Here is a 15,653-nt window from a genome sequence, read left to right as displayed (position 1 = left end):
ATGTGTAAATTCTTTCAACTGTTTCACTTATTCACAAAATAACCAACTTTTATACATGAAGGCAGCAATAAATAATGAACTAAATGACAACCAAAATATAATAATTATAATAATATTTGAACTGACAACATCTAATATAATGTAAATTACCACATCATAATAGTATAGCACAACAATATTCCATAATGAGAACCCAGAAAGAAAAATCACTTACACATATTTTATATATAATATTCTTGTATTTACAATTTCTTATTTACAGCAAAATTTTCTAACGTCAACAGCTTTACAGTAAATATATTAGAACAAATATAAATAATTGCTATATACAATACAACAAAACGAAACATAGTTCCTGAATTGAAAAATAATCTAAACACAATGTGGGGAGCATTACATGGCAAGCTCAAAATTACACATATGCTTAATGTTTAATGCATAAATAATTTTCATTGAGTTTCAAAGAAATTATTTAACATACATGAAAAAAGGTTATAATAGTTTTAATTGAAATTAAATATTTTTCAGGAAAAAAAAAATTCAACATAAGTAAATGATAGCGGCATTTCACCTGCATCACTACCTTGCGAGTTCATCAATATATTATATATATGTACCTGGTAAAAGTAGTATATAGTGAGTTTTCGTCAGCAGAAATATAACAAACACAGTATATTCTATGATATTTTAAAGACAAACATACATTGAAATGGAGACAAATAAAAATGAGGTAAGTTTTTATATTTCTGATGCCCTTTTCTTATGATTTGACAATTTTCTACATACTGTTATAATAGTGTTATTACTTAAATTGTTACATTATAAACAAATCTTGACATGACTTTCTAAGTCATCAACAGTTCCTTTTTAACACAGAATGTTTATTAAATTGGATTTTAATACATAAACTTAATTCCTACTGAAATTGACTCCTTAACTGTTGTCAAATCTGTAAGAGAGTCAAGTCCCTTTTTCTTGACAGTTGGCCTTTTTATGAATCAAAGTAACACAACAAATTTAAACACTGGAAAAAAATCATACTTTACAAAATGTAGAAAGAATGTCTATGGTAGTAAGTTTGGCTATATATTGCTTGTCACTACATCCCTTTAACATTATGAAAACTGTAAATATAAACCAACTACCCCAGGCATATAAGATAATGTTTTCCGCGGCAGTGATTGATAAAGCTCTAATTGATATATTGCAGCATTAAGACTGGAATTCTCTGATCACTGTATGAACATGTATGTGAGAATATAGATATGCCATAAATAGATAATGATTTTATATAGGTATTAGAAGTTATAAAATGGGAAAAAAATTGTAAAACTCAATGATCATGCACGATATACACGTCTAGTACAATACAAAATGTATTTGGCACATAAAATTACTTCATTTTAATCCTCACCCTCATTCATATATCTTCTGCATTTTAAACCAGAAACTGTGTTCTTCACAGATAAAAAGTCATTGCATTTGTTTTCATGATATTATATTCAAGTACTTACCTTTTTATTAACTTTCTATAGATATGAAGCTTACAGAATTAGGTATATTAAACCTTAGTTGATTTAATGGCCAGTCACAACCAGTTCGGACCATTTCTTCCATTGCAGACAACCAGTTTGGACTAGTTCTTCCATTGCCTATTTCATATTTCATACCGCATTTTACACATTAAACATACAAAATAGCATAACAATATACATTTGCATACCTGATGAATAATCAGCATAAAGAAGTACTGTATCATAAAATATGCAAGAATTGGTCCCTATTAGGAAAAAGTCTGTCATCTGAGAAATTGGGTGAGTTGTTTTTTGTAATATTCGTTTTCTACAGACTCACAAGTGGTTCTTTTATGGTCAGCTAGATAAGGAATGTTACATTCATTCCTTTTTTCTTTTATGTTTTAAAGGTAAGATACTATTAAAACAATTATCATCAAAATTTACATATCTTTTTAGCATTGTCAAAAAGAAATTAAAATTGTAACATATTCTTGAGGAAAAAAAATCTAATGCTTAACATAGCATCTGTAATTGGTACTTAGGCCATGATTTTTTTCATAATCATAACTTAGTTTCTATTTCAGTTTATTATCATATCATATACATTCAGCATTATTGACAGCACATCTAGGTGTTAAGTTTACACTGTTGTTTCTGTACTATGACTTTTCCCAGATTTACCATCTTTACTTGTTTTTTCATCAACCCTTGTTGGCAGTTTTGAAACTGGACAAGATACAGTGTTAGATGACAAACTTGCACTTTGTCCAGATGTGTTCAATTCATTTTTAACACTTGATTTATCTTGAACTTTAATCGAGTCATTTACATTAGTCTGAACATGTTCTGACACCGGATTTACTTTATTTTCTTCATTGAACACATCACTTGTTTGCATTTTCACTTTTTTGCTCTCTGATTTAGGCGTTGAGGCAGATGGCACTTCCACCGCCTCTGAAATCCCGTTAGATCTCAAACTATCCGAGAGTCCAGATTCATTAAGTTCACGTGAACTGTTTGAATCATTAAGCGAAACAAAAGCTTTGTCAGAGTCACTATTTTCCCCGTTTTCTGGTCCTTCAGATGCTGCTCTCCGTTTATTACTTTTGTCCATACTTGAATGACTGCGGGGAATTTTACTTTCAGAATCTAACAAATTATCGGATGGGTCCATATCAACACACCATGATTGTGACATCTTATTTCCTGACCGTCCTTTCTGTGTGCGAATTGGTGATTCATCCTGTGTACCAGGGGACCAGGACTGTGTAAGTGGGTTCTGTTTGGCTAAAGGACTAGTGGCACGATGTTTCTTCTCATCAAGTAAATAATTACCTGATCTACGCTTTAATTTTTTCTCATCCCTATCATCTACACTAGAAGATAGGGTACGTCTGTAACCAGGACTCCTTGACGGGCTACTCTCAGACCCTGGTGGTGTGCGCAGTTTACGACCCATACCAGGGGAGCTTAATGGACCCATAGAATCCCCGCCACTAGTTGGTGACATTCCAAGCTTCTGATAAAACAGAGCTTCTTGAGAACCTAAGTCTGTTTCACTAAAAGATTCTGAAAGTTTCCACATAAGTTCTTCATATTCCATAGACAGTCTCTTATTGGCACGCGATTCTTTATCATACTTTCTCATCAAGTTTTGACATCTCTCATGAAGAACTCTGAAATATCATATTACAATAATTTAAATGAGTAAAGCACATATTTTTAAATACATCACTTCATGATATGTACTGGATATAGTATCATGAATATTAAGAAGAGCTCAGCACATCAATTAAATGTTTCTTTGAATGATAAAATTTTTTTCAACGATTTAAACATGGAAAAAAAAGATTTTTCTTTTTATAATTGAAAATATTCATCATTTAATGTCAAAAAGAAAAGATCACCTTGTTATAGAATCTTCCTAAATTCTTAAGGCAATTACAAAACCTTGAGGCAATTAAAACATCTTAAGAAAATGTTGAATTCATAACAGATTTTTGATGGTATCAGTTATGAATGTTTATTTTGAACTTACTTTTCATGGTCAGTTTTCATACTAATTATGGCTTCCAGGTTTTCTTTCTTCTGTTGAAGACCTATAATCTTCTCCTGGGCAATGGGCAGTTCCTCAAGCTACAATAATTATGTAATTAACACATTAGAATACATTTTTTAAAATTTTGATGATTGAATTTTCCAGTTAAAGCAGAGGAATTCCTATTTAAATCTCAAAAATCAATTTCAAAACCGGTTGTTTAACATTACTTCTTTTTCTTTGAATTGAAACTATCATTTGTTCAAAAGATTCAAATTCAAAATATAAAATGGAGGCCTGGCCAGACTGTGTCAACAGTGCTGACTTGCATGTCTTTAAAGCACTAAAAATAGGGCTGCAATTATTACTCCTTGCTTCAAAATCAATTTAGAAATGTAAAGTCTTCATCATTGTTAGACATTTATGATTTATAAAATCATTATATCTTTGGATATATGATCTCTTAAATGCCATGCGTTAATGTTCGCTCCCATTATTCTTTTACGATTTATCTAGCACTTTCTTTTACGATTTATCTAGAAGGAAGTTTTATTAAACAATATTGAAAATATGAATGCAAAATACTGCCATTTTCAGTTACACTGACTACCAAATCAATTGAAGTGCATGTCTGCACACTGCAAAGATACTAAGAGATAAAATTGATATGTTTCATACTATCGCTGGTTACAACTCTGTTTGACAGTAATAAACCCAGTCATCTTGGTTTTAACAACTTACGTATAAGACACAAACACATTATAAAATGGATTTAATTGTTGATATATATTAAAACATATCAAATATGTGTTATACCTTTTTCTTGAGTTCAGTATTTGTATTGCGTAGTTTACTTATTTCATCATTTCTCATCTCCAGTACTGTTTTAAGGCTTTCAATCTCCTGAGGTAGATTCTTGTACGGTGCTAGGGCACACTGAAATTAAAACAACAATATTCGATACACTTCTTAATTTCTTTTTGCTTTTCCAGCAATAATTATTCTGAAAGCAACATAATTTCTCCAAAAAAAGATAGTAGTTGTGTGTATGTTTGTCTTTTGTTTTTTTTTTTGATTTTTTGTTAAACACAGTTTTGGTAATATCCTGGCACATATACACTTGAAATATCATCTTGAGGATCGAACCCTGCTACGCTTACATTACTTTTAGGATGATCTCCCTATTGAACTGTGCCAGCAAACTAAGTTAAGGAGAAAAGATTATTGGTACAAATTCAAGTTTTATAATACCAAACAGGCATGTAGTGGTTCAAGAGGAAATCTGTGCTTTCTTTGAAAAACCAAGTGGCGACAAGGTATTAGATATCACCATGTCAAGGGTTTTTACAATGACAAAGTAGTAAAGATGAAACCGTATAAATTTTACCTGAACTTTAAAGTCTGAATCTCTTTGTAAGGCTTCCTCACACGACCGTGCTCTGTCTCGTAATCTATCACATTCACTGCGTAATGTCTCTACCTTCTCCTGTAATTGTTATTTGAGTCGTGTCATGACAAAATCAACATAGTGCGTTTGCGACCAGCATGGATCCAGACCAGGCTGCGTATCCGCGCAGTCTGATCAGGATCCATGCTGTTCACTTTCAAACCCTATTACAAGTACAGAAACTGATAGCAAACAGCATGGATCCTGATCAGACTGCAAGGATGCGCAGGCTGGTCTGGATTCATGCTGGTCGCAAACCAACTATGTTGGTTTTGTCGTGACGCGGCTCATTTGTCATTTGTAATGTACATAGTTCTACTTTTTAAATTATAAATATCCAAGAATGTTAATCTAAATAAGACATGTGAATCTTAACAGTGGAAAGCATGAAAGAACAAAGACAATAATGAAAATAAAGAAACATTATATAGACTAGCTCTGTTAGGCCAAACCTATTCATTATCTAAACCTAAAATTTCAACTGAGCTTTGCGCTCACTCTTTATAAATATTTCAAGTTTAATGTGTCAGACATAGTAAGTGAGAACAGTTAAAAGAATTAATTTTTATAATGAGCAACTTACCGAGAGTGAGTGTTTAATGCTGTCAAATCTACCAGTTATCTCTTCCAACTTGTCTTGGTGTTGTTTGTGGTGCTCTGAAAATAGACAAAGGGAGAGAACTGATATAAAATCATTGCTAAGAGAATTTGAGTTACCTCCCTTGAGTTAAAAAAAGCAAAATTTTGTTTGTTTTGCAGTTAAGATCGAAAAATATTTCAAAGAGAGAAAACCTAATACAATATTCTCGCAAGTGGTGAAGGCACAAGTGAAAATATTACAGTTGGTGTCCACCAGTGAAATATATGTGATTTTTTTAGCATGCAAAACAAACTAATTTTCTATTCATTCCATGCATTTTTTATGGTTTTCAGGCATTTTGAAGTATTTTGCCACATAATGTTGCTTTCCTTCATGACATAATGTGTTCATGCTTAAGAATAATTCTGTAATATTTACAAAAAAATCTTTGCTTTTTTCTTCTGCATCTAAAATTTAAGTTTGGCTACTGTGAAAAAATTATTTTGATGATGAAAAGCATGTAATAAGTGTAATGTTATATGATAATCTAAATGAATTATGAAAACCAGTAACACATCTATTTGTATATACCATCAAATAACAAAATTATAAGACAACAATTAATGTCTTAGTAACAAGACATTAGACAACAAATACCTCATTTCAGTCAAGTCCCCATAACTGACAGTGAAATCACCTACATCAAGTTAATAATTAGCTCAAAAGGCTTTCAAGAACTTAGCGATCACCAATGATTAAATACTCACCTCTCATTTTTCTAACAACATCATACATTGGTTTAGTATTTCCATTTACATCAGCTGTTCTCCTATTATCAACAATGTCTCTTATATTATCATTATCATCACTTAATGCATCACTAATTTCTTCACTAATTTCTTCACTTATCTCTTCACTAATTTCTTCACTAATTTCTTCACTACTATCACTGCCTGAATAGGTCAGTTTCAAGTCTGGCTTCATTTTCATCATTTTGTTTTCCAAAGTCCATTCAAACAATTACCTTACAAACTCCAGTATCTAGCTATTTCATTTAAATAGTTTATTCACCATTAAATTCTTCTTTACCAAGGATCAGTGGTTAAGAAATGATATTCAACACCTTAGAGATCAGTGCAAAATGCTTAGTATCTTTACCAAATGCAAACATAAAGCATTTTGTAAGACCTTTAATTTTTCACCCCCATTACATGACATATAATTTCAATTTGTACATCCTTCAATAAGATTAGCTCATCATCATACAATAAATACTGCTTAAAACATAATGTAAACTATACATTAAATCTACACTTGATAACTCACTAACCATGAAAATCACTTTTAATCCACTGCAAAACTTCTAATGTAATATTCAATCCAAAACCATAATTCCCATATACAAAAAAGAAAGCTTACAAATCCAAAATACTGCCTTATTCCTTTTACAAACAGCTGATATTTTAAAAAAATATAAATTCAAATCAATTTATATTATAATAGATGGTGATCGTCCAATTATAAAAAAAAAATCTTATTTGAGAAGAACCACTTTGAACCTATTTATCCATTTAAATTTTGACTGACACAGGTTAACCCTTCAATTACATTTCACTGATTTAGATTCACTCTACAGATCAATGTTAAAGCAATCTACACAGAAATACAGCTGACTATAGGTCCTATATCTACAAATATAGTGAAAGGAGCAGTCATTTATATTGCTTCAGATAAAAACTTCTCTTTGGCATTATGCCTTTTTATTTGGTATTTGTCAACAAACATAACAACATTTACATAAGAAGCTTGTATAGGTGGGTTTATGAACAAATGTGATATTGAAATCAAAAGAAAGAATGTTAAATATTTCTGTCTGTGAATAATTCATCCTGTTAAAAGTTCAACACTGCATGTTTTTCAAATTCAAATATATAATATGAAAGATTTCAAAAGTAAAGCATGCCGTTCACTTAGCTAAATAGGTACAGTGTTTGACTGTGAATCAGGTGACCTGGGTTTGATTCCCAGACGGTGCAGGGTACTTTTGTTGTGATTGATCATGAAATCCTTTCTACAGTCATTTGTAGTACAGTACCTCTGCTCTTGCATGTACAGAAGTAACCAGTTTCTTGTGAAAGTGAAGGCAACTGGTACAGCAGGCCCAAGAACGATGCCGTGGCTCTGGTTAATTCAATGTGGCTGTATACTGCCATGATCCGGAGTGAAAACTACCACCACCGAATATCCATTTACTGCATAAAATCTTAAATCATGTAAATATATGGGAAAATAAAAACTCTAATCAAAGGAAAGGAAAAACTATGTGTAAAAGATTCAGCTTGTTGCTGGCCTTAAGTAATAAAATATAGAGATATGTTGGCAAGCCAGCAACAATTTTTCATTATACAATTTGATCAAACAATCATCATGTAGCATACAGATTTTGGTGCTTTCTTAATCAAGCATGCATTCATTGATGTATCTTCTATAGATACTTATTCTTCTCCATCAATTACATGAATAACTTTCTTTATTTATATGTCTGGGTTTTAAGTCCAACTTACATAATAGCTTAAAATTTTCCCGCTATTATAAATGATTCTTGAGCACTTACCCACATTCCATCAGACAAACCGCAGTGACAACCAAGGCTTAAATACAGACCTTTATTTTACCAATACTTCAGTTAACTTCTTACTTTTACAATATGGCAAGATTTTTTTCATAAATCGGAAAACTTTTATATTTTCATAAACTTTTATATATAAAGTTTATTGAAGCTTCATTTATCAAACTTTTCACTTTGCCAAAACTATGAATGAAATTAAAAATATCAATAAAATATCTCATGTTTTCAAAATAATATTGATACTTTAAAAAGCCACCTATTGAAAACCTTTTAAAATTCAGTATACCTCCTGAATGCTAAAATTTTTCTACCATTTTAAACACGAGAAATTTCATCTCCAGTTAAATATATAAATACATGTGTGAATAATTTCCTATGCCTGCAAAAAACTTAAGTTTTACCATTACTCAGCAGCAACTTATTTAAAAAAAAAAAAAAAAAAAAAAAAAAAAAAACTTTATTAAATACCACAGATTTATGATGGTAAATTTCTAAATGAGATTGAATGATCAAAGAAATAAGTTATATCATTAACTTAGGTCATAAATTAGTAAATTAGTAAAAAATAAAAAATCTGAAAGACATAGACTTATTGATATAATGTAAATCAATTACATAATTGCTAGAAAATCTTACCTTTACGTTTAAAAAATAATGGCATCATTTTGTATTCAAATTTAGGAAAATGAAGAAGATTTCTAAAACAGTAAAATATTCCTGTCTTCAGTAAAATGCTTATCTAACAATCTATCCAGCAGTTATGCTGATGAACCACTGGCTTTATCAATTCAATTGTTCTGACTCAATTTAGGGATGAGTGCCATTCAATGATTGTGCATGAAATGCTTAATTCATCATTTTGGAATGCAGGTAAGGTAATATAAATGAGTACTACTGAATAAAGGTTAATTATCCTTATTATATAGCCCAACAGGTACAATAACCATAAAAGCTTGCAATGTCTTATTTTCTTCACTTATATCATAAAAGAAACACATTTTTTTATAGAAACCAAGCCCGTTTCTTATTATTCAGCGTATTATTTCATCCAAGATGGCACTAAAAAAATAAGATTTTTTTTTTAAAACCTGTTACAATTTGTTTCTTTATCCTGCAGCATTGTTATCCGCTGATACAATAATTTATTTTGATTGTTATTTGGTTTGGTTTTACAGTGCACCAACACAATTTAGGTCATGTGGCGCTGAAACAGGAAAGATGATTTTGGCTAACCTTGGGTGTTACAAACTTAAAGCAACTCCAGCGGTCAAAACCACCTCACCTGTGGAAGCTAACATAAATGCATAGACTCCAGTAATTCAAACCAATTTAGTTGCCTTTTAAGTCCATGCAGGGATAAACAGTGGCTGCAATTTGCAATTCATAGGCCTCAACCATTAAAGGCAACCCCTCAGCCACAAAGGGAATACAACAATTTGTATCCCTCTCCATTCATTTACATGTTGTTTCCCAAACCAATATAATACCAAAATATGATTTTTAATAAATCTGTCAAATGAAACCTAAATTAACTCTAAACTTTACTATATGAGGTAATTAGTGTCAAACAAGTAAGTAAACTTTCTGGTATATTTAGATAAAAGATCAGTAAAACTGACCACTTCATCAAATTTTTAAAATCTAAGGTTTTCCCCCCAAAATGAGGGCAAATAAAAAAAATTCAGTATTAAAGAAAAATTTTTTTAACTGAAACCTCTTTTTTACAGGAAAGTTAAGAGTGAAGGGAAAAGGGAAAAAGAGGAGGGGGAAAACTGTTAAATTTGGAAAAAATAAAGGGGGAAACCAGCCCAAAAATATTTTTTCCATTTCTAATATGTTTTAAAGGGGCCTTTAAAAAAAAGATAAAAAAAGTGACCCTGAAATTTTAAAAGATTTATTTTAAAATGTTATACAAAAAAAAAACTGAAATTTTTAAAACAAAAAACCCAAAGCCCGAACAAAATAACCCGCATGTGAAATTCTGACCATATGACTATTTTATGCTTAGAAACTCAATTTAACACCATGAAAATAGCACAAGAAATTATTCTTTTTGATGGTATTGTTTGATTTTATTAACCTGTCAATTCCATACTGATTATACGGTCAATGCACAGAATATATTAATATTCGATAAATGTTCGGTAAATTCCGTGAGATGTGCGCAGTAAGATGTGATTAAATTCATCTTGTTATTTTGAATTAGTTACACTGACCGTTATAGTGCAATAGGGTAAACCACTGGTATATTTTACTGAATGTTCAACGTGTTGTAGGATCGAGACAGAGTATGTCCAGTATTTTTTTTCATAACTATTTTCTACATGTTTTTTAAGATATGATTGGTTCCATTTTTAGTATGTTTTGCACCATTTGTAAACACTATACATTTGTATATAACAAGAATTAATACTGAAAATTCATTCCGATTAAAATCAATAAAGTTAATTATACAATATAAAATGTGACAATTCAGTGTTTCTTAGTTGGTTCATATCCGTGTAGACAAATTGCAAGCGCTTGACCATTTTCATTAAAATATACTTAAAAATAAGAAAGAATAAGTCTAAAAAACAATATCAAACAAGAGGGCCCATGATGGCCCTGAAGTCGCTCACCTGTATATAGGCCCCCCCACCCACCCCCCCCAACGTTGCCGGGCCAATTTAACCCAAGGGCTTTTTATTTGCACAAACTTGGTAGACACCCATAAGAAGATGTTTTCATGCTAAACATCTAAGCTCTAGCTCATTGGGGCTTTTTAAAAAGAAGATTTTTTTAAAGTTTTTACTATACACATATAGTTAAAAACAATGACACCCCTGGGGCCGGGCCAGTTTTGACCCAGGGCTGTTTATTTGAACAAACTTGGTAGACACTTACTAGAAGATGTTTCTTGCTTAATATCTAAACTCTAGCTATTTGGGTTTTTTCAAAGAAGATTTCAAGTTTTTGCTATAACACATATAAAGAAAATCAATGACCCCCGGGCGGGGCCAATTTTTGACCCCCAGGTCTTTTATTTGAACAAACTTTGTAGACACCTATTAGAACATGTTTGATGCTAAATATCTTAGCCATAGCTCTTTGAGTTCTTTAAAAGAAGATTTTTTTAAGTTTTTACAATCATGCATATAGGGAAAATCAATGACCCCCCGGGGCGGGGCCAATTTTGACCCCAGGGCTTTTATTTGAACAAACTTGGTAAGACACCTATTAGAACATGTTTGATGCTGAATATCTTAGCCATAGCTCTTTGAGTTCTTTAAAAGAAGATTTTTTAACTTTTTACTATATGCATATAAGGGAAAATCAATGACCCCCCGGGGCGGGGCCAATATTTTGACCCCAGGGCTTTTATTTGAACAAACTTGGTAGACACCCATAAGAACATGTTTGATGCTAAATATCTTAGCTCTAGCTCTTTTTGGTTCTTTAAAAGAAGATTTTTTTAAGTTTTACTCTATGCATATAGGGAAAATCAATGACCCCCCGGGGCGGGGCCAATTTTGACCCCAGGGCTTTTATTGGAACAAACTTGGTAGACACTTATTAGAACATGTTTTCATGCTAAATATTTTAGCTCTAAACTCTTTTGGTTCTTTTAAAACAAGATTTTTTTTAAGTTTTTACTTATATGCATTATAGGGAAAATCAATGACCCCCTGGGGCGGGGCCAATTTTGACCCCAGGGCTTTTATTTGAACAAACTTGGTAGACACATATTAGAACATGTTTTGATGCTCAATAACTTAGCCATAGGCTCTTTGAGTTCTTTAAAAGAAGATTTTTTAAGTTTTTACTCTATGCATATAGGAAAATCAATGACCCCCCGGGGCGGGGCCAATTTTGACCCCAGGGCTTTTATTTGAACAAACTTGGTATGACACACATGAGAACATGTTTCATGCTAAATATCTTAGCTCTAGCTCTTTGGGGTTCTTTAAAAGAAGATTTTTTTAAGTTTTTACTATATGCATATAGGGAAAACCAATGACCCCCTGGGGCAGGGCCAATTTTGACCCCAGGGCTTTTATTTGAACAAACTTGGTAGACACTCACTAGAAGATGTTTCACATGCCAAATATCTCTAAGCTCTAGCTCTTTATGGTTTTTTAAAAGAAGATATTTTAAAGTTTTTTCTTTCGGTTGCCATGGCAACCAGAGTTCTGCATGGAATTAAATTCTTTGAACAATTTTTTAAGGTGACACCACCAAGGAACATTCCTGTGAAGTTTGGATGAAATTGGCTCAGCGGTTATATGAGGAGATGTCGTTTAAAAGTAAAAGTTTACGGACGACGGATACGGGACGCCGGACGGACGGACGCCGGACGAAAAGCGATCACAAAAGCTCACCCTGTCACTTTGACAGGTGAGCTAAAAAGGGGATCGAACCTCGGACCCCTCATGCATTAGGTAATCACTTAACCGACTGTGCTATTGCGGATGTTACAAGAACCTACATTAATCTAGTGAGAGTTTTCCAAACGTAAGTGATACACCCCATATTAATTCTCGTAAAATAAACGGAAAAAACCGAAGTGGGATCGAATATGTAAATGAGTGCTATAATGTATTCATAATTGACAGGTCAATAAAATCAGACTATACCATTAAACAACTTCATAACAAACTCATTATTATTAATCAAACTAAAGAATTCCCTTCTGACTGACATTACAATTTCTTCAATCAATGGATCAGGTAAGTGATCAAGTAAATCCTTATCAATATTTCAGTAGCATTTCTAATTTCTACCTTTGTTAATATAGTATTCCTAATTAGTCCAAATTGCCTAGAGGTCCAAATATAAGATATGTTTGTATATTCAGCCTATGTCAATACTGTATCCTAACCAAAATGCTACACAGTACACATGATGCCTGGATGAATGAAAATCCATGAAACTAACAAATGAACAAACACAAACAAAAGTACTATACTAGCACTGGGATTTAAAGCAAAAATTGACTTTTAACTTTAGTAAGAATATCAAATATAAGCAAACAGACTTATAGAATTTCTATAATGTCCACAGTGGGATGTCCAACAATAAATAAATATTTACAGCTAATTCCAATATCATAATGATCAAATATCAGAATTTCTGCAACTTCGCACTTTCATGTCCATTTATCAGCACAATTTTCATTCAGTCGAAACAAGACATATATCCAAAGTGACTGTCTAACTTAAACTTAAATTGAAACCACTTGATTTTTTGTGACAAAATTCAATATTTTTATTTTGACTTAATTCTCCCAATACCAAGTAGATTATAATTATGATACTATCAAAAATAATGTTTCGATTTTCAATACATTGGACACCTACATATATAAATTGAAATAGAACCAATTATCTATATATAAAATGTTTTGGGACAATGCCAATGTTGCAATTTATGACATTTAATGATCTGAGGCAGCCTGATTTATTCACCTCAATACAAACTACATTTTTATTAGTAATCAAGTACTACATTAGACTATGTCATTTGGTACCTAAGGTTTGCATCAATTTTAAGCAGTTTCTTGTTTTTTTCTTTTTAATACATACATTGTTTATGTCATATGGCAACTTTCCAGTTTACTGGTGGAGGAAGTACTCAGGTTTCATTATTTTTAATCCATTGTAAAAGGTGTCAGTTTTCTCAAATGTCTCTCTTCCTGGGTTCAATGCATTAATTTAACAGTTATTCAAAGTACTGGTAACATTAATAATTGCAATCAACCTGTAATTAATATTCAGATGCAACATTTATTATTTGAAGCTTTAATAAATTCTTAAAAAAAAAAAATGTTTAAATTAATCGAACATTTTTTACAAGAATCTCATATTAACAGACTTCGAACTAGGAATATCTTCCTGTAAATGCTTCCATTTAACATCAAAGTATAAAACCACTTCCTTTATATGGAATGTCCTTGCAAAATGTATGTTCCTAAAAAAAATTTCTATTCTTTAAATTTTCAGAAACTTTCAAACAAAATTTATAACATCCAATCAAAAAAAGGTTTCTATCACATCCTTTCCATTTCCTCATGAATCACCAGCAAAAAGAAAGGCAAGAAAGAAAATAAAAGAAATCAGAACTCATTAATCCTTGTATTTCTTCAGGTTAAATTTTCTGCAATAAAGATATTTTTCCTAGAAAAAGAGCAACAGAACAAGAAGATACTCTTAGACTTTATCATATAGAGAGATGGTAAAGATTAAATTTTCCCCTCACTCTTGCACTGTTGCTTTTTTCATCTGATGAAATCAGTAAAAACAAGACATTAAATATGACAAAGGAATTCTATTACACCAACCATGAAATTCTTAAAGACCCAAAGGTGATGAAGAATCCTAGCCACTTATAATACTGTAAAGGGATGAAATTTGTTGAGCCCGAGTTTTCACAAAAGGTTTTCCAAGCATTGAAAATGAAACAATCTCAACTGTTAGATCAACTAGCAAAAATCATATAATCAATATTAGTAAAGATTAAGACTTTCTAGATTTTGAATAATGATAATTATCATAATCTACTTGGAAAAGTTTTACTGGAAACTTAGTTTACCCATGCAACATGTGCATAGCAAGATTAGCCAGTACATCTGTGACATTCATCCAAGATATATTTTGAAATTTTCCCTTAAACTGATGGTTTTGTCCAGATTGAAAAATGTGCAAGTCCATTCAACAGATTTAGCATGGCAAGGATTAATTGGTGAATCAATGGTCTATTTTCAGTAAGCAACAAGTCTGAAGTCTCTGTAAAATGTGTTCCCTTGATTTTCTAGTATTTTACAGCAATAGATGAAGATTATGACCAGGAGATTTCATGAATGTTTAATTATTAAAGGTGGTAATTAGTTAGGTTCCTTGTACATAACCCTGCTAAAATCAATGCCAGTGTTTGCTTTACCTCAGTTCTTCATAGGTACACAATCAATATCTAATAGACCATGAAACAATTTCTATATTAACTTTTACCATGTAGGTAAATGTGTGAAACAGACTAGACATACTTGAATTTTGAACTGATATCTTCGATATTAAAATGCTAAAATTAAACAGCAAAAAGAAAAAAAACTTTGTGTTAAATTGCACAAAGGTAAAAAGCTTCTAATTAATGCTATGCATTAGGATCTGACAGGCACCAATAGGAGGTCACCTTTGTGTGACCTTTCAAAAAGCCAATGATTATCGAGCTTTCACAATTTTGAATCAGATGTACATGCAAGAAATAATTAAGTAGATCTGAAAATTAGTCAGATTGCACAAAGGTACATAATTATGTCCGTCTGCGGGTTAATTCTGGTAGCTGCAGGTTAATTTGTGAGTAAAACTGTTCATTTTTATTTTTACTGAAATTGCATACCAATAAATTAGTTATATCAATTCCTATCATCTAAAGCACTCTAATTTCATTCATTCAAAAGATATGGAAAG

The 15,653-nt window shown here is 31.6% G+C and overlaps 1 protein-coding gene across 4 annotated transcripts in view; it reads right to left on the bottom strand.

Moving 5' to 3' along the window:
• Positions 1 to 539: 539 nt before the first annotated feature.
• Positions 540 to 15,653, bottom strand: part of LOC132759065 (CAP-Gly domain-containing linker protein 1-like) — a 108,907-nt gene continuing 93,793 nt past the window's right edge. For all 4 annotated transcript variants that reach the window (XM_060750787.1, XM_060750789.1, XM_060750790.1 and 1 more), the window contains 5 exons: positions 5,586 to 5,659; positions 4,943 to 5,041; positions 4,372 to 4,491; positions 3,556 to 3,653; positions 540 to 3,193 (listed from right to left, as the gene is read on the bottom strand). In XM_060750787.1, coding sequence (XP_060606770.1) covers positions 2,158 to 3,193; positions 3,556 to 3,653; positions 4,372 to 4,491; positions 4,943 to 5,041; positions 5,586 to 5,659 — 1,427 coding nt within the window. In that variant the 3' untranslated portion in view covers positions 540 to 2,157. The remainder of the gene's footprint in view (positions 3,194 to 3,555; positions 3,654 to 4,371; positions 4,492 to 4,942; positions 5,042 to 5,585; positions 5,660 to 15,653) is intronic.

Source organism: Ruditapes philippinarum, unplaced genomic scaffold, assembly GCF_026571515.1.
Source record: "Ruditapes philippinarum isolate M1 unplaced genomic scaffold, ASM2657151v2 ctg2709_1_1_1_1, whole genome shotgun sequence".
NCBI lineage: Eukaryota > Metazoa > Mollusca > Bivalvia > Venerida > Veneridae > Ruditapes > Ruditapes philippinarum.
Note: the sequence above shows the minus strand (reverse complement) of the source record. Positions and strands in the feature narration are given on the sequence as shown.